The 19,196-nt window shown below is 37.3% G+C and overlaps 1 protein-coding gene across 1 annotated transcript in view; it reads left to right on the forward strand.

The window, feature by feature from the left end:
- The window catches only part of KIZ (kizuna centrosomal protein), a 124,033-nt gene that overhangs the window by 76,307 nt on the left and 28,530 nt on the right, over positions 1-19,196 (forward strand). The window contains exons 7-9 of the mRNA XM_012657222.1: positions 6,983-7,076; positions 15,101-15,266; positions 16,204-16,269. Of these exons, the coding sequence (XP_012512676.1) occupies positions 6,983-7,076; positions 15,101-15,266; positions 16,204-16,269 (326 nt within the window). The remainder of the gene's footprint in view (positions 1-6,982; positions 7,077-15,100; positions 15,267-16,203; positions 16,270-19,196) is intronic.

Consider the following 19,196-nt stretch of genomic DNA (forward strand, 5'->3'; position numbering starts at 1 on the left):
TATTTTTAGTTGTCCAATTAATTTCTTTCTAATTTTAGTAGAGATGAGGTCTCGCTCTTGCTCAGGCTGGTTTCGAACTCCTGAGCTCAAGCAATCCGCCCGCCTCGGCCTCCCAGAGTGCTAGGATTACAGGCGTGAGCCACCACGCCCAGCAATAGACATTTTTTAAAAGGTAGTAACTAAGCAATCTTTTTGGAGCCTACTGTAATATAATGACAGACCTAACCTAAAACAGTGGCCAAAGTGTTAGATTCTACCACTTACTCAATAGACTAGAAATAGATAATGAAGAATAAATCCCTCTTTCTGTGCCTTCCTGTTCTTACTAAGAATAAAGAAAATTTTACTGCAATGGGATCTGAATGGAAAAATAGTAGTTATTTTTCTACATTCAGAAATAGGGGACATAACCTATACTTCAGCCAGAAGTTTTCAATTTCTTAGCAGTGACAATTTAAGTAAATTTCATGAGTTGTAGAGATCTAACTTTGTTATGATTGACAATATAAAATTAGCCTTTTCTGCTGTTAAGATTATCTAGCATACCTATCAGTCAGGTGGAATGTGGAATGAGATTGCCCAGCTGTGGATTTGAACATCATTAAAGTCTACAAAGGGTTAAAAGTTACTTCCTCTGATAGATTTAAAACTGCTGCATACACACAAACAAGTTTTTCCAACTGCCCCATTTTATCTTTGTTGAGAGACGGTATAGTTGCTGCATTTTAATGTCTAGATTATATTACAGATATATTTCAGTAAACCACAAGGAACCACCATAGATTCTAGAAGCTGATGGTCTGTGCTTAAATAAGCACCTCCTGCAGCACCTGTTTTATTTTATAGGCTCTGTAATCACAGTGACATTCTAAAGGAAGACCTTGAAGCTTGCAAAGCAGCTGTCCTTCAACCACCTCCCAAGACACTTACCTGGGGGCCACAACAATGAAAAGCAAGTTAGGTATTACTGATGTGAAATTGCTCTTGTGGTGGGATGGCCATTCTCGTTCCCAAATGCTTCAAAATCAAAAGGATCACAAAGTTGCAGTCCTCTTATTAAAATACATCAGGAGTGGTCAGTAGATACATGGCAGTGAAAGCCCATCTGAGAGGACCCTGTTGGGCTGAGCAGGTGGCTTTGGGTCTGCTTAGCTTACATTTAAGGCCCTCTTCCCGACATTTCATGTGCCCTTAGGCTGTCTTATGTTAATGATATAAATAAGGAGGATAACATTTTCTTTAGAGTAGAATTCAGCCTAAATCTAGTACATACTGGATTCCATCAAGGTCAGGGGATGGGTAGAAGTCAGGACAATAGTTTTTTTAAATGGACTTTGTCACAGAAAAACTGCACCAGATGAAGTGGTTCCGTTTTACGTCACCTTCTGCAGCAGTGATCTCGAGCTATGGAAAATGCTGGAAATGACCTTCCCAGTCAGTAGCTTTTCAACCTAAGGCAGTAAAGGGCAATGCAAGAAAATTCTCTTTCATGTTTTTTATTATGCAAGATAAAAACCACAGTCTTAAAATACTCCTTTACAAGGTGGTGGAAAAAGCTGGCTTGGGAGGAGTCTTCCTGAGCTCTATAGGTCATTTGGTGATTACGTGATATAAGGCTCTTTAACCAATCTTCTGTTTCTTTCTCACTGCCTTTTATATGTGTTTATATACTATTTAGCATAAACCACAGATGTGATATGTGGCATGGAAAGCATGTATGCATTTATAGTTTTCTGTGCATACTGACTTGTTAGACTAAATGATTCATTGTGTGACTCTCTTAACCTAGGCTGCCAAATTGTGATTGTGGGTAATAAGCTATGTTGTCTGCATCTACTAGAGTAAGCATTGTTAAGAGTTTCTCACCATTCATAATAGTGCATTGATTTCCATTATGAAAGATTATGTTTCACATGACTATTGATCTACAGTTATATGTAAATCAGCCTTCCATAAGAAATGATCCTTCTTTATGACCAACATAAATTTTAAAATTAATATCAGGAGGCTTCAAGACTGTTTCTTTACCACAATCATATTTTAAAGCCAGATAAAGTTGTCAGGAAGGTTTTGTACTATCAGTGTTACATTGTTACAGTTGGAATTGTCGTGTATGTTGTGACTGGGAATGCTGTTGAATGCACACTGATTGTCACTGCTTCACTCTCTAGCCTTGGAAACAGTGCCAAGTGTTTGCAGTCTTTGAGAGACAAGTGATCAGGTCTTTAAATACAGATTGTTTCTAGCCGATTTTAATCACCAGGCTCCCCCCTACCCTCCTTGCTCTGGCTACCTGCCACGCCCCTCAACACCCAGGGGTTTTTGCTGGGAACTCCTAAATATACCTGCCGTGTGATCTTTCCCTGGACCCGAGTAGTCACCTCGCCAATTTGATAAATCATTCCAGAAACACTGATTTGGAGAGAATTATCTACTCTTGTTCTTTAATAGTAATGACTTTGATGTCATTACTTAGAATTCTAAGCCAGGCAGGGTAGAAAGGCTCCAACAGGTTATGGAATCCTTAATGGTGGAAAGGCTCCAACAGGTTATGAAATCCTTAAAGCCTGCTAAACAGAGCCATGTTTGGTGTGGCAGCAGCCCCGCCTATGCCTCTGACCAAACCATGGCAGTCACGTCTATTTTTTAAATCTGATCTGTAAAATGGGACACCTGCCCCATAGCATACTCTAGAGATAATATGAAGAGTTTTGAATTCCTGCTCACCAAATGAAGCATCTTCAGGGGAAAAAAAAGAACAAAACCACTCCTGTCATCATTGTTGATTTATGTTATGTCAAAGATTAAGTGTTCAAAGACCTTCATGTGAAAGGTGGAGGACCAAGTTATTTTATATCGTTGCGAATTATTAAAATATGATTCCTGTCATTTGGCATAAGGGATAAAAAATTGTGTTCATTATTCTGGAAAATATTTTAACATAAAAATGATTACTTAATAGTTTTATATGAAAAAATAATGAGATTACCCATTATTTATTTTTTTCCAGGTACAAATAGTCATCTCTTATTAGTGGCTACACTCAGATTACTCACTTGTGTTCTCAAACTCATGCTGAAAAATTAAGTCAGCTTTATATTGTTTGGATTACAGTATGTAAAAACCTCTATTTTATTGTTCCTATGTTCAGAGTAAAATTCAGGGTGTTTATTAATTTGTATTTAAAGTTAGGAAATGCTGACACATTTGTTTAAATTGCAGTTCTCTGATCAGAAGCCATTTCAAGTATATGAAATTAATTATAGACAATTTAAAGTATATTCTTTTATTATCTTTTAATTAAATGAGTATATAACTGATATCAAAATTTGTTTTTTCTGTGTGTCATCAATGTTATAAATTTTCCAATATGGGGTAAATAAAGGAGAAAAAAATTTTTAATCCTTTGTACCACTTTGCACATTTTCTGATAATGATATGTTTATGTAGATCCATGAGCAAGACTCCATTCAAGGACAGCCATGGCTCTTGCAAGAAATCTTCAAGCAAGTTTGGTTTTGTACTTCAAGTGTCGACTTAGCTCTTTAGAAGTCATAAATCTTAGATGCTATGCCTCCTTTGACAGCTCATTTGCTATTTGACCTTGTGCAAGTTAGTTAATCAATTTTGTCCTTTTGTGGGAAATTAGTATAATAATTATAGGAAACCTTAGCTAGTTATTTCCTGCCAGGACACAAAGGTAGTTGCAGTTGGCTGATGTGTTAACCAGAGTCTCGCCTTGGCTTTGCCTCTACAGAAAATCGTGCGTGTTAGTCACCAGGGGGACTGTTCTCTGATAATTTGATTTACACAACTGTTTAGCTGATTTAATTCATCCTAGTTAAATTTTCAAGCCAGAAACACAATTGAGTTACTTATTATAAGAAATATACCTGCTGAATGGGCTAGAATTTACTGATGACTGGTCAGTGCATTTTCCCAGTAAAGAAATCTATTGAGAAACCAAATAGAGATGCAAACGTCAGAACAAAGAAATTGGGTGGTTTTATGATATCATTGAGGTACAGTAGTAACCAAGAAAGGCAAGTTGTTGAAGGGTCTTTCTGTCAAACTGGTCAGAAGCCTTAGAATTATTCTTGGAAGCTTTTAAATAAGTTAAAGGATTCCAATGACTTGTCCCACTTTATTCAAGTCTTGGGAAAAACTAAGGTTAGGTCAGGCAAAAGTTATAACAATTAAGATTTATTAAAGAAGATTCTGAATTGTACCTAGGGTGACTTGTTTTCCCAAACGTTTTATTATGAAATTTTTCAAATATACAGAAAAGTAAAAGGAACCATGTAGTGAACATCCATATGCCACCACCCAGATTTTAGTATTAATATTCTATTGCATTCCCATAGTTGTCTGCTGATCAGTCCCTCCATCCATCATCCATGCATCTCTTATTTTTATGCATGTAAAAGTAAGTAGCAGACATTAGTACACTTTTTTAAACTTTTTACTTTGAAATTTTTTAAACATTTGAAACCCCATGTACTCAGATCCAACTGCCCACATTCTGCCAGTCTTGTTTGTTTTTATCTTTTTCCCTCGGTCACTCTTTTTTTTCTTGAGTAGTTTAAAACAAAGAGCATATCATTTCACTCACAAATAATTTTATCTCTTACACCTAAGGATTTAATATATTCCCATTTAACAAAAATCAACAAAATTTTTAGTTTATCTAATACCTAGTCCTTGTCGGTTTGCTCTGATTATCTCGAGAAATGTCTTTTTACATTTGTTTCATTTGAAGGATCCAAATAAGGTCTACATATTACAATTGGTTATGTCTCTTAAGTCTCTCTTAATTTTATAACATTCCCTTTCTCTATTTTCTCATACCACTGATTTGTTAAAGGAATTGGGTCATTTGTCCTGGAGAATTCACATGCTCAATTTGGCTGGTTGTAGCCTCGTGGTATTGTTTAACCAGTTCCTCTCTCCCCTTTATTACCTGTAAACTGGTGGTTAGATCTAAATATGTGATTATGTTCCGGGCCAGTTATTTTTGCTGGAAGCTGTCATAGGTGGTGCAGGTATTTCTTATTACATATCCTCAAACAGCACATAATGCTGGTTTTCCCTTTGTTAGCAATATTAAGACTGCTCTGTGGGTTCAAATGTTGGAAGATTGATGATTCCAGTATAAAAGTTTACCATTATGCAATTTTCACAGAATTATGATCATTTCCTAGATACATTCATTATTTTGGACTTACAAAATGGTGGCTTTTCTAATTTGCTCATTTCTTCTACATTTATTGAAAGAACCTTCTCTCATCAACTACTCAGTAACTCTGAAATGCATTTTTTGACCACAAAAGCAGGATAAGTACTTGATTCTGTCCCTTTATTTACCAATTTGCAGAATATTGAATTGTTGCCTTAGCAGCCCTTGAAGGTTTTTTATTTTTTTACTTTGTCTTAATTGTGGTAAAATAAATAAATAAGATAAAATTAACCGTCTTAACCATTTTGAACTATACAGTTCAACAGTGTTAAATATATTCACTTTGTGGTTCAACAGATCTCCGGAATTTTTTATCTTATAAAACTGAAGTTCTGGCTATGCCCATTAAACAATTCCCCATTTCTGCCTCCCTTCAGGCCCTGGCAACCACCATTCTGCTTTCTGTCTCTACGAATTTGACAACTCTAGATACTTAATATAAGTGGAATCAGACAGTATTTGTCTTTTTATAACTGGCTTATTTCGGTTAGCATAACGTCCTCAAGATCCATCTATGTTGTAGCATGCGACAGGATTTGCTTCCTTTTCAAGGCTGAATCCAAAAGTTTTTATTATTTTTTTTAAATTTTACTTATTTTTAAGTGAACTTGTGGATTTTTATGTATTTGCTGTGCTTCAGCCCATTGCAATTATTATTCCTTTTGGTGCTCAAATCGTCCCATCTTTGATCAATGGGAGCTCCTTCAGGATACCCCCTTCCCCAAGTCCTTTTAACACTCAGTAGTCTTTGAGAGCTTCCCTACTTTCTGGTGCAACAAGATGTTCCAGGCTTATACATTTCTTGCCCCAGACCTGGAAAAGGGCATTTTGTTAAAGAATCTTAGTTTCTTTTAGTATATAAATACTACAGTCTGGGCAGCAATATAGGCTTACTTTTTAACTCTTTCCTAACAGTGTCTTAATTTTTTTGTTTGTTTGTAAGTAGACCATAGTAAGAGTATAACAAAAAAACTATTGTTGAAATGAAAATGTGGTCCATTTCTCTTAACCATATTTAGGAGACTGACCATCTATGCAATGATCCAAAACCATGGCTGCACTTTAGAATAACTCTATCAGCCTTAAAAAATGCCACTGGCCAGGCCATACCCAGACCAATCTCACTGGAGTCTGTAGGACTGGCCCTAGGCACCCGGATTTTGCTGCTCCCCAGACAGCTTTGTGTGCAGTAGAAGTGAGCATGCTCACTTAGCAGTGAAATCATAGCCAAAATTTTTTTAAAGTTAAAAAAAAAAGATACTTGTATTCAAAATTCCCTTAGTCCAGAATATGTTAAGTTCTAGACTTTTCTGGATAAACTTTCTACTAACTTGATTGAGGCCTTTAAAAATGTGGGAAATGGTTGGGCACAGTGGCTCACACCTATAATTCCTGTACTTTGGGAGACCCAGGCAGGAGGATCACTTGGGGCCAGGAGTTTGAGACCAATCTAGGCAACATAGCAAGATCCCATCTCTACAAAACATAGAAAAAAAACTTAGCTGAGTATAGTGGTGGGTGCCTGTAGTCCCAGCTACTTGGGAGGCTAAGGCAGGAGAATTGCTTGAGCCAGAAGTTTGAGGCTACAAAGCTATGATTATACCACTGCACTCCAGCCTGGGTAGCAGAGAAAGACCCTGCCTCAAAATAAATAAGTGAATAAATAAAATTTTTTTTTAATGTGGCAATTTTTTATAAGTAACTCAGTACTACAAACCCATAGTGTCTCCTGTTTCTGTGTTACAGATCTGAACAAGCACCAGACTCAGACTTAATGAGGGAACACTTGGGTCAGTGTGTCACCACCTCGGAAGAACAGGATAATTCTCTCAAAGAAGAGGTAGGTAGCTAAGCTGTCTGAAGTTGTCTCAGTCAAAAACATGGACCAGAGGGCAAGGTTAGTAATTAAAAAAAAAAAAGTTTCGAGACATATAAGTTATTCATTTGAGGAAATAGTTATATTCTTAAGAATGATTTAAAATATTTGAAAAAAATAATGATAAGAAAAGTAGTAAGTGGTTGGTTAGTTTGTGAGGCCTTTTGCATAATATTTTGTGTAGGAATCTCAAGTCCTGACATAATGTTGATGTAGGTCCTAGAGGTAGTATCTAGGACCTAAACATCTACCACAATATTTTCCAAGGAGTTTAGAAGCATTTTATAATATTCTGGTTTTCTGTCTCCACTTCATACTTTAAAAATACTGTACAGTCATTCATGTCAATTCAGCAAATATATATTGACCCCTTACTGTACACCAATACCAGCCCAGATCCATTGGAGGGAAAGAGGTAAATAAACTGTGGTTCTGTCCTTCTGGGGTATGCCATAGTGGGATGTGTGCAGTAAGAAAATGGCAAAGAACATAGGCCTTCAGGAGAGGGAGCCAAGCCACGTGGAGAAACAATAAGGGCAGACTTCATGTTGGAGGGAGTACAGGGGTGTGTGAAGTGACCCTTAAAAGATAGACAGGCTTTTGACAGGGTAAGAATGGAGGAGGGGGACAAGGGTAATAAGGAAGGGCTATTTTGAGCCAAAGAATGCACCAGAAACCCAACATATATTCAGGCAATGGAGCTGTCCTTGTGGCTGAAGTGTGGGCTCCAGGCTGGGGATGGTGAGGAGGAAACCCCAAGAGGTAGCTGAGGGCCATGTTGTGTAGGTCTGGCCTTGGGCTAGAGAGATTGTGTTTAGTAGATTTTGGAAAGCCCTTGGAGGTTTTTGAGCTGGGCTATGATAGGATTTCTGCAGTGACTAAGGAAATTTCATTTTTGGTTTGGGACTGAGACAGTGGAGGAGGGAGCCCTGGCATGGCCTGACTTAGGAGCTGTTTCTGAGAGTGCGTTTGAAGATGCTGAACAGCAAATGGAAACAGCTGGAGCAAATTCCCAAGGAAAGCACGAGGGGGAGAACCAGAAGCCCAGGTTTAGAGTGTGTCCATTGCCATGCTTGTTCACTGCAAGCACATGTCAAGGATGAAATAAGTGTTGGTTGGCTGCCCTTTGCTGTCTAATATTTTTTTTAAAAAAAACATATTGTTTATATTAGAAAATGTGTTCCAAGTCCCAAGCAACCAATCCACTCATAATTTTTCAAATAATCAGGGTGAAGGGCCTGTCTAACTAATAACTATTGAATTAAATAATATTTTGCCTCCCCAATAGGTCTTTGTTCCTTTTTAAATCATCGTGATCTCATTTTAGTGACAATCATAAAAATTACCAATGAAATTAATGACAAAATCTATCCTTAAAATGAAAATAAACAGACAGTTTCTCAAATGGTTAGGCTGTAACTGAAGAAATGTACAGCCCCAAAGAACAGTGTTACCAGAATGACACAGGTAAGGCAAGCTTTGAGAACTTTTAGAGAAAATGCTTTTGTGGATCCTAACACTGTTTTGGTCTCCCTGTCATCCTTTTACAATTAGCAAAATAAAGTGTCTTTGAGTTTTTTCTGTGTATTGAAACAATGTACACATTTAGTAAATACTCTGGGTTAAATATTTCTCTTATAGATAAAATCTTAAAAGTAAGTGATTTTCAAAATTTAAGAAAGCTGTACTAGAAATTACTTGGTTAAGAATCTAATGAAGCTCAGAAATATTTACTTTGATCTCTTGGGTAAATGGCTAATTAAACAGCCACATGTAAATGATGTTTACCTGTGGGTCCCTGTGCTGTCAGCTGGAGTCAATCCCTTCTCTTGAGTAAATACATCATCAAAGCCACAGAAACTCAAATTATGTCCCCTCGAGACCAGATAAGGTCTGCAGCTCCTGCATAGTCTCTTAGGCAATTACATAATTGAGCTGCATGCTTTTAAAATCAGAAAAATTTGTAATTACTTTATGTGAAAACAAATGAGTTAGGTGCTTCATTAAAATACAGAGTGCTTTAATATTCCTTTTCTCCCAAGTGATATCTGTTTCCACCCAGGAGAACTTTGTCACAGCAGAGCAACTTGCTGGTGACACTCATAGAGTAGGTCAGGTCCTGTCCCCACCATACACACACCAATTTTATTCACCAGGAAGATTCTTTCCCTAAGTGATGGACTATTTTCTTGTTCTCTTGAATACTTATTTGCTGGCTCATAGGAATATTTTCCCATTTCTTTTATTTACTACTACATAGATAAAATCCTTTCTTCTCCTTTAACTTAGATATAACTTGAGTTATAATGCTTGCATTTCTCTCTAAACACTGAAAAATTACTTCTATCCAAAAGAAAGATTCTTGAAGACGAGTCTATTAAACCTATGTATTAGGGGAAAATGTCATTCACTGTGTACATCCATGGTGTTTTTTAATGCTCTTGATTTTCTGTGTCTGTATTAGTAGCACTTGTTTATATATAGAAGGAAACTTAATTTTATCAAATACTTTTGCATTCACTTCTCTTTGTATTTGTACCAGCCATAGCAGAAATTAGATTCCTTTAGAGCTAGCATGTTTTAAAAACAAGTGGGAAAAAACCTTGGAATGTTAAGAAAAACAAACAAAAAAAACCTAGCCATTATCTTATCTCTTTTATATAACCCTATTAACATTGTGATGTGTATGGTTTTTTTTTTTTTGAGACAGAGTCTCACTCTGTTGCCTGGGCTAGAGTGCTGTGGCGTCAGCCTAGCTCACAGCAACCTCAAACTCCTGGGCTCAAGCGATCCTCCTGCCTCAGCCTCCCTAGTAGCTGGGACTACAGGCATGCGCCACCATGCCTGGCTAATTTTTTATATATATGTATTTTTAGTCGTCCAGCTAATTTCTTTCTATTTTTTTAGTAGAGATGGAATCTCACTCTTGCTCAGGCTGGTCTTGAACTCCTGAGCTCAAACGATCCGCCCGCCTCAGCCTCCAGAGTGCTAGGATTACAGGCGTGAGCCACCGCACCCAGCCAGTGTGTATGGTTTTTAATATTCAATATATGGACAAACACGGGTTGCATTGTATGTATACATAACCTTGTTTTTTCCTCCCACTTGTTGCAAAGTGAACTTCCTTTTCTACCATTTCATATTTTTCAACATCTTGTCCACTGTCTCTTTACCAGTTGTCTGTAGTTGAATATTTAAGGTGTTTCTAATTTTTCCTCTAGTAAAAATGTTTCAAAGAACATCTGTGCAATTCAATTTTTACAGATATCCATGATATTTCGTTAGAATGAATTTCTACATGTAGAATTATTAGGTCAAAAGGTGTGTACATCTTTCAGGCTTTTGCTATGCATCACCAGATCTCACTCTGGAAGGGTCATCAGAGTTACCAGTAATGGATGAAAATATCATCTCTCTGAGTTCTTTATGAAACTAGATACTATCAACTTTTTTTTGTTATCAATTTGAGAGGTGAAAATGACATCCAATTTTTTTTTCGTTGTTCATTTGACCTTTTTATTACAATTGAGGTCAAACTTTTTCCCCTCCCTATTTGTTAGCCATTTGTATTTTTTATAATTTCCCAGTTCATGTTCTTTGCTCATTTTTGTATTAGGTTAGTAATATTTTTTCTTATTGACTTGCAAGAACTCTTTTTACATAAATTTGTACATTTTGTTGCAATATTTTTAGCAGTTTGATTTTTGCCTTTTATTTTTCTTAATGGTGTTGTGGGCACAGTGTTTTTCCCATTAATACCTTCATCTATATATTTATGCATTTGAATAAAACAATTGATAAGTTTCTAGATATAAATTAAGAGTTAGCCTAGATGATTCTTGGGGTTCTAGATATCGTAGGATTCATCTTTAAGCTGGACTTTGAGGAAAGTTCTAACAGAATTGAGAATAGTACTAAGTGTAATTCATAGAATGATTTCTCTGCTATAAGATCTGAAATATGGAGTTATCAACATCAGTCACTCTGCAAATAGTGTATGCCCTGGCATTTAATTTTTAAGCTCTTTCTCCCAGCTCTTGGGAAGGTTGAAAAGTGAGGACTTAGTTTGTTGGTATTGATTTAGGCTTCAGACTGCTGAGAACAATGAAACAATCTCCAGTTTTCCCTCCTGGGTCATATATAAATGTATATAATTCAAAGAGAGCCTTTATTAGTAACAGATAAGTTAAATCCCACGCATAGACCATTCATAAGCACTATCAGAAGGTTCATGGTAAAATTGTTGGTGACATTTTCAGAGAATAAGCTCAAATATGCAGAGCCCATCAGCCCCGGCATGAGATGTGTGAGGCAACCTATTAACTCTTCTCTGGGCTTTTATCTCTTTGCAGGTATGGGTTAGTGTTGTTAGTCTCAGGCTGCAAGCTCTTTTAAATTAGGGGTTTCCTTGGAAATACACCTTTTTGGAACATCTGCAAACAATACATCTTGAGAATGTGTTACACAGTTTTTCCTGACTGCAGAAGTTGTTTTTGGGTAGAAACCTATGACCAGTCCCTGTCTGAGGCTGACTTTTGTGTGGGTCCCTGCTCATCATTTTTCCCTGCTTGTTAGGGACAAGCACTTTGACAGCATGGATTTCTTCACAGGTGACTCATTGGGAAGATCCGCTGCTCTCTCTCTTGACTCCATGGTTCAGTAGAGTCAAGACAACCATTCTCATGTTGTAATTTGACCATCCTCAAAATACTCACCTTTGAGAAATTATCTATAGAATTATCTTAAAAGATGAGTCCTTTTATAAACATTTCTTTAAAAAAAAAAAAGTAAGAAACCCTGGAAGTGAGAATTGAGTAGTGAAGAAAAATGGGACAAAATACAGATGTTCCCCAACTTATGATGGTTCAACTTCGACTTTATGATAGTGAAGAAACCATATTTCAAGTACCCATACAGTCATTCTGTTTTTCGCTTTAAGTACAGTATTCAGTAAGTTATATGAGGTATTCAATACTTTATTATAAAATAGGCTTTGTGTTAGATGATTTTGCCCAACTATAAGCTAATATAAGTGTCCTGAGCAGTTTCAGTTTGCCTAGGCTAAGCTATGATGTTCAGTAGTTTAGGTGTATTGAATGCATTTTCAACTTACGATATTTTCAACTTACAATGGGTTTATTGAGGAGTAGCCCCATTGTAAGTCAAGGAGCATCTGTATATGAAGTAAATTAAACTGGTGTTCAGTGTGCTCACCACATTACCTGCCTCACCTTGGAAAAGAGGGCCCAGCACAGAATTGGTGGCGGTGGGGGTATTCTTATCAAGCATACAAAGAGTTTACAGTATTATTTTTTCTTCAAGTGCAATTTATTAAACTATGCTTTATTGGAACATCTTTATATGCAACTTTGTTTTTGTTGTGATAAAGAGGAACATGTGATATGTGGCGGACAGTCTGGGGTAACAGAGAGTCCCATCAACAGCTGAGGCTGGAGTCCAGGTGACAGATGCAGGGGCAACTCAAATGTACAAAGGTCACTGAAGGGAGCACGCGAGGTGAGGCCAGTCCACAGGTGCTGCAGCCCCTCCACCCTGGCCCGCCTGTGGGCCACATGGGCCCATGGGGGCTTCTGGTCCTCCATGACCTTAGATGCTGCAGGCTCTCGTCCTCCTCTGTTTTCAATATTATTATTACATTTTATTCGGTGTACTTTCGAAGCCCAGTTGGAACCCAGCTAAAGCAAAAGAGAGTCAGATATAAAAGGGCAAAACAGTGAGATCAATTGTGTCATCATTGCAGGACTAGTGAGAAGTTAGTGAGTCATTGCCATTCTAAAACATCGCCAGCATTCAGGGGAGGAAAGGAATGATAAAGTTGTTTATTTTAAATTGCTAAAAACCTATGGCTCTTTTCATGTCTACAAATTCTATAGTAAAAAGTATAGAAAACTTTATTCCTTTAATAATTTTATTCTTAAAATGTATGTTAAGACAGTGGCTATTATGAGATCATGTCAAGAAATTATTAGTTATAGCTATTGTATAAGGTACTATAATGTAGATATACATATTTGAGGCTCTTTCAGAATGTATGGATTATTGTAAATCTCAGAAAAAGAAGATTATAGCTTTCACTACAGGGATTTGAGCCAGTTCTTTTGGTTCGTAATTTAAAATGCTTTTCATACATCCAGGATTATTGAGTACAGACAGACTAGGTCAGGATAGGTAGAAACACCCCAGAGCAGTCCGGAGAACACAATGACAGTTCAGAGATGGCAGTTCAAGGAGGTGGTCTCTACATTTCAACCCACTTTTCCTGACCAAATTCCGGAAGAAGGTGCAGTGCAGTGGTTAGGCGACAGTGTGGTGCCAATGCATGGGAGCAGTGTGGTGGCCAGTGACGGGAACCAAACGTGGCCTCAGCTCTGAGGGTAGGACTCTATGCCAGAACTCCGGTCTGCAGAAATGGGTACTGAACAGGTCATCCCAACAGAGACCTATCACAACTGTAGTAAAATCCAGGGACTAGTTTAGAGAAAAGCCCCTGGTCATAGAACTGGACCATAGAAAGGTCCTGGCTGCAAGGCTAACTGGACACCAAGTTCTTTGGCCAAGGAAACTAGAATTCCTTAAATCCCCCCAAATCAGCTGTTCCATCTCCTGGATAGGCCATGGGTCCAAAAGGCCAGTCAGTCCTAGGGAGGGCAGAGGGCAAAGGGTAAGAACTCTGCAGGATGTCAGTGCCAAAGCCAAATGTACAAGGCTAGATCTTCCATGCTGTGCTTCAGTGATTCTCCCTGTCCCAGCTTCTTCACTTCTTCCACATTAGGACAGGTTATTCTTTCCCCTCTCATTCACTGGATAATTACATTGTCACCACTGTGCTCTTAGACTAAAGATGACCCATGAGGCTTTGTCCAGTTCTTCTCTTCCTATTAACTTGTAAAATCCCATGTTCATCTCCCACAGGTTGGGTTGGATACTGCCCTGTTTTACTGTCATTGTCACATAGCAGTAAAAGGTCACCACCACCACCAAGGTTTCCTCTCCTACTACCTGGGCAAATCTCCACTTCTTAGTAGGAAGTGAAAGAGAAATATACACTCTGGCAGCAGGAAGATGCGAGCAAAGGTTGTCTACTAAAAGTTTAACTCTTGTTACTAGAGTATTTTTATTTTGGGAGTGAAAAGTGCTGACCTCAAAATTTAGAGTCATGACTACTAATCCAGGTCCTGTGAACTGCCACTTTTTCTCCACCTCTCAAGTTGGCTGCAATAAAAATGCGTGTCCTCCTCCTTGCCCAGGACACATGAGGTAAGACAATCTAGTGCCCTTTGGAAAAAAAAATGGGCAATGTGGGGTGTGAGTTTCCCCAGCTCTCCAGCAGACTTAAAGGCAAAGTGCAGTCCATGTTTATCGTTGATTGAAGATTAGGATTTAGGTTAAGAAAAGTTATCTTCTTGCTCAGTGCATCTTCCTCGGCCACAAGTTTTTCTGCAATCTTCCCATCTGAGGAAAGTTCAGGGATCATTTCCAGGAGGATGGGGATAATGTAAGGTCACATTTTTGTAGATCTCTTTCTCAGTCCAAAACAACTGTCTTACATGCCTGGAAAACAGAATTCATGCAATGAAAGAGTTAATTTTTCCTTCAGAAAGGAGGTGTGGGGCTCTGACTTTTGTATATATCCAAGAGAGGATAAATCAGAGCAGATTAACAGAGGTGGTCACATCTCATATACATACTTCGCAGGAGAACAACATTTGCACATTGCATAAGATTCAGTCCTCAAAAAATATATTATTGTCAGGGTAAATTGTTGGAAAGAATTAAATTATGCTGGAAAATAACCAGATGTTATTTTATCTTGACAGCATTTTAATTTCAGTTAAATATTAAGAAGCAAATTAAATCCTACATAAAGTTTAACCTAAAATTACATTTGAAGGCTGGGTCTTTGAGACCAAGGGAAATATGGCTACAGTTTGTTTTTATTTCTTTGTGCTGTCTTTGAAACACTGTAGGCAACAGCATTATTGAAAAAAGCCCTTACTGAAGAGTGTGAAGATAGGTCATCTATTGATAGTAATGAATCATCTTGCAGCCTGCCATCTATTCTCAATGACAATAATGAAATAAAGGAAGCAAAACCCGCTCTATGGCTCAACAGTGTTCGTACAAGGGAACAAGGTAACTATTGTCAAAAGGGTCTTTGCACAGCAAAAAGGCATTCAGAGTCAATGCGACATCCTCTTTCTCAAGGTATACCCATAAAATAATACTGACTAGAGAATACCTCTGATTTTAATATACATAATATGTTATTTGTTTTATACAGCCTTCTAATTAATATATATGTTCTCCTTCAGCACAGTAGGAATGGGAGACCTAATTGTAGGTCTGTAGTTCTATTGAATTTCTAACAAAATAAGTGTTTCTAAGTTATGAAATCTTAACAAAAGTAATCACTTGGCAGTAGATAATTTTGATCCCACAAAGATGAAGATGATCTATTAAAATGATTCCATAAAGTACTGTGAAGTTTTTTGATATCATTTAATAGAATTTACTTATAATTTTAAATATGCCTTTTAATTATAATAGAACCATATCAAAGTCTAAACAGGTGATTCAGAATGAATGAATTTATGCCCCCCAAATTTAATAACCAATTTTTAGTACCCAAAAATTGTGATTATTTTAGCATTACTGCTAAGACATGCCAGTAAACTGCTTTAATGGTATTTCCAGAACAGCTATGAGTAGCTCAGCAAGTATTCAGAAGTCAGTATTCATGTGCAGGATTTGAGGCTCACTTGTTTTAAGTCCCACCCAAATTTGATAGATGTCAGGCTAAATTATTTTGCATGAAAGCAACATAGAGATACCTTAATTTTAGAATAGGTTTCCTTTTAGGAACAATATGATTTCAGACAAGAAATAAACTAAGCCAAAAAATAAGGTGGGAAGGCAATGAAAATAAAAGGAATGACAATTAAAAACCCAAACAAAGATCTGTTCCTTAACTTTGTTTTTTCTTTTCTCCTTTTTTTCTGGGATCAAGCAAGCTGAATGAGTGTTCCTTAACTTTGAAATACATTTTTTTTATTATGTGTTCAATTTTTAGAAGTTTCAAATGGCTGTGGAGACGAGAGCAAGGAAGAAAGCGTGGCAGCAAAGATCCCAATCACAGGTAAAGCTATGGTTGCTTAAGAGTTTCAAACAAGGATTCAGCCTTGTTATATAATCAGAACATTCTAGGTCAGTGGTTTGTGGAGCCCACTAAGAACAAGTGCATTCAACTACTACATGCTGGAGCAGGAGATTAATCATAAGAACAGAATATACACACTTACGTAAACATAAACTAAGATGGAAAATAACCGTATCTATTGAATTCTTCATCGTTGTGTTACACATACACACCTGTAAGCATCCTCCATCATGCACCCTTTCAGTGCCTCTGTCTGTGTGAAAATGTCCATCTCCATGGGGAACACCCAGTCATTATATGGCAAACTGTGGATATTTTTGATTTTATTCTTTCTTGTAGTAATCAAATGTGCATCATTAAAATAAGACCAGGGGAAAAAAGTGCCAAACAGGAGGCCTGTTTGTGTCCTAGTCACAAACCCTGATAGTTTAAAAACATTACCAATCAGGCTTCATCAAGACGTATTAAGATTTCTGCGGGCCGGGCGCGGTGGCTCACGCCTGTAATCCTAGCTCTCTGGGAGGCCGAGGTGGGTGGATTGTTTGAGCTCAGGAGTTCGAAACCAGCCTGAGCAAGAGCGAGACCCCGTCTCTACTAAAAATAGAAAGAAATTAATTGGACAACTAAAAATATATAGAAAAAACTAGCCGGACATGGTGGCGCATGCCTGTAGTCCCAGCTACTCGGGAGGCTGAGACAGGAGGATCGCTTGAGCCCAGGAGTTTGAGGTTGCTGTGAGCTAAGATGATGCCACGGCACTCTAGCCCGGGCAACACAGTGAGACTCTGTCTCAAAAAAAAAGATTTCTGCGCATGTATTAAGCTTGTTTAAATGGAATCTCAATGATACCATTTTTTTTTTTATTTTTAAAATAGCAACAGAAGCAATTAGTATGCTGAACAGAGTTCTATTTGTCATACACCTAAATTTACTAGTACCTTATTTTGTAAAGTGGTGTACTACTTCATTATAAATTCAAAGGTTTGACTTTAAATATTTATACAAGTAAATACACCTTTGCACTGAGGTACTGAGGCATGCATCTGCATATGTGGTAGTTTTGTTGTTGTTTATAAGCAGAAAAGAATGGCTTGCTGTTATGGCAAACAATGCAATTCATGGCATGATGGTTAATTTTTTAAACTCATGTTTCTGTGATGAACTCCTGGAAACAGGGGTTTATAGTAGAGCAATTATTGTATATATTATCACATCAGATAATATTTCACTACAAAATGCAGAGGTTTTCTTTTCTTTTAAACATTTTTCCCAGTAATATGTTTATTTTGTTTTTATTCTTCATTTTGAGAAAACACTGGTATGGTCCCCTGTTGATTATTTTTATTAATAGAAATATAGATGACTCCAAACTGCAGGTAACCAAGAAGTCATTTGGGTGCTTTTTCCCTGCATTTACTTTCTTTAAATTAATTTTTTTATTGATACATAATGATTATACATATGTATGGGTACCTGTGGTATTTTGATACATGCATTCAATGTGTAATGATAAAATCAGAGTGTTCAGGATATCCATCACCTCAAACACTTATCATTTTGTTGTTTTGGGAACATTTCAACCCTTCTCTTCTAACTATTATGAAATATATGATATACTGTTGTTAACTGGTTACCCTACTGGGCTACTGAACACTAGAACTTACTTCTTCTGTCTAACTGTATGTTTGTACCCATAATCTTAATAGGATCGTTGTATGTGATGAATCGCTTCTCTCTTGCTGCTTTCAAGATTCTGTCTTTGGATTTGGACAGTTTGAGTACATCACATCTCAGTGTGGGTCTCTTTGTGTTCATCTGCCTTGGAGTTTACTACTCTTCTTGAATGTTTATATTTGTGTCATCCATCAAATTTGAAGAATTTTTGGCCATTATTTCTTTGAATAATCTATCTTTCCCATTTTCTTTCTCTTCTCCTTCTGAGCTACCACAATGCATACGTGGTTCTTCTCAATAGCATCCCCAAAGCCCCTCAGGTTCTGTTCACTTTTCTTCAATCTTTTTTCTTTCTGTTCCTCAGACTCATAATTTCCATTGTCATATTTTCAAGTTCACTGCTCAAATTTGCCTTTGAATTCCTCTAGTGAATTTTTTATTTTAGTTATAATACTTTTTAGCTCCAGAACTTCTTTTTGGTTTCATTTTAGATTTTATGTCTCTTTATTAATATTTTATTTTGCTCACACATCATTTTCTTGACTTTCTTCACATTTCTTCTAATTCTTTGAATATCTTCAAGACAGTTGTTTTTATCTAGTAGATCTGACATCCATCAGTTTTTGTTCAGGAACAGTTTCTGTCAGTTTATCTTTTTACCCTTCAAACAGGTCATACTTTTTTGTTGCTTTTGTATGCTTTTTGATTTTTTTGTTGAGAATTGGACATTCGAATCTAACGATGTGGTGATTCTGGAAATCAGATTCTCTCCCTTCCCCAGGGTTTGCTAATTTTTTGGTCTTGTTTTGTTGTTGTTATTTATTGTTTTTGTTTTTTAAATTGTTTTAAGCAGTCTCTGTGCTGATGATTAATCTGAGGTGTTAACCTAAGGTCTTCTCAGGTATTTTTTGAGCCTATGCCTTCCCCTGGGTATGCATGGTCATTTTCCAAATTCCCCCATAAATGTGGCTGCTTTTGAATGTCCTAGTTTTTAATGTCTGGTTCCCCAAAAAAGGAAAAGGAAAAATAAAGGAGGAGGGGAAAGGGTCCTATCCCTTTAAATCTCCTGGAAGTCGCTTCAGCCAGAGAGAAAGGGTCCAGCAATTACAGGAGAGGGGAAATGACAGTGGCCACCTGCCTCTATGTCTGTACCTCTGTGATTAGAAGCAGCAATCAGTGATCGCAGCACAGATATTTGGAGGACTGGGTCCTTTTTGTCCACCCTGGCTCCC

This window comes from Propithecus coquereli, unplaced genomic scaffold (genome assembly GCF_000956105.1).
Source record: "Propithecus coquereli isolate 6110/MARCELLA unplaced genomic scaffold, Pcoq_1.0 Scaffold533, whole genome shotgun sequence".
Taxonomy (NCBI): domain Eukaryota; kingdom Metazoa; phylum Chordata; class Mammalia; order Primates; family Indriidae; genus Propithecus; species Propithecus coquereli.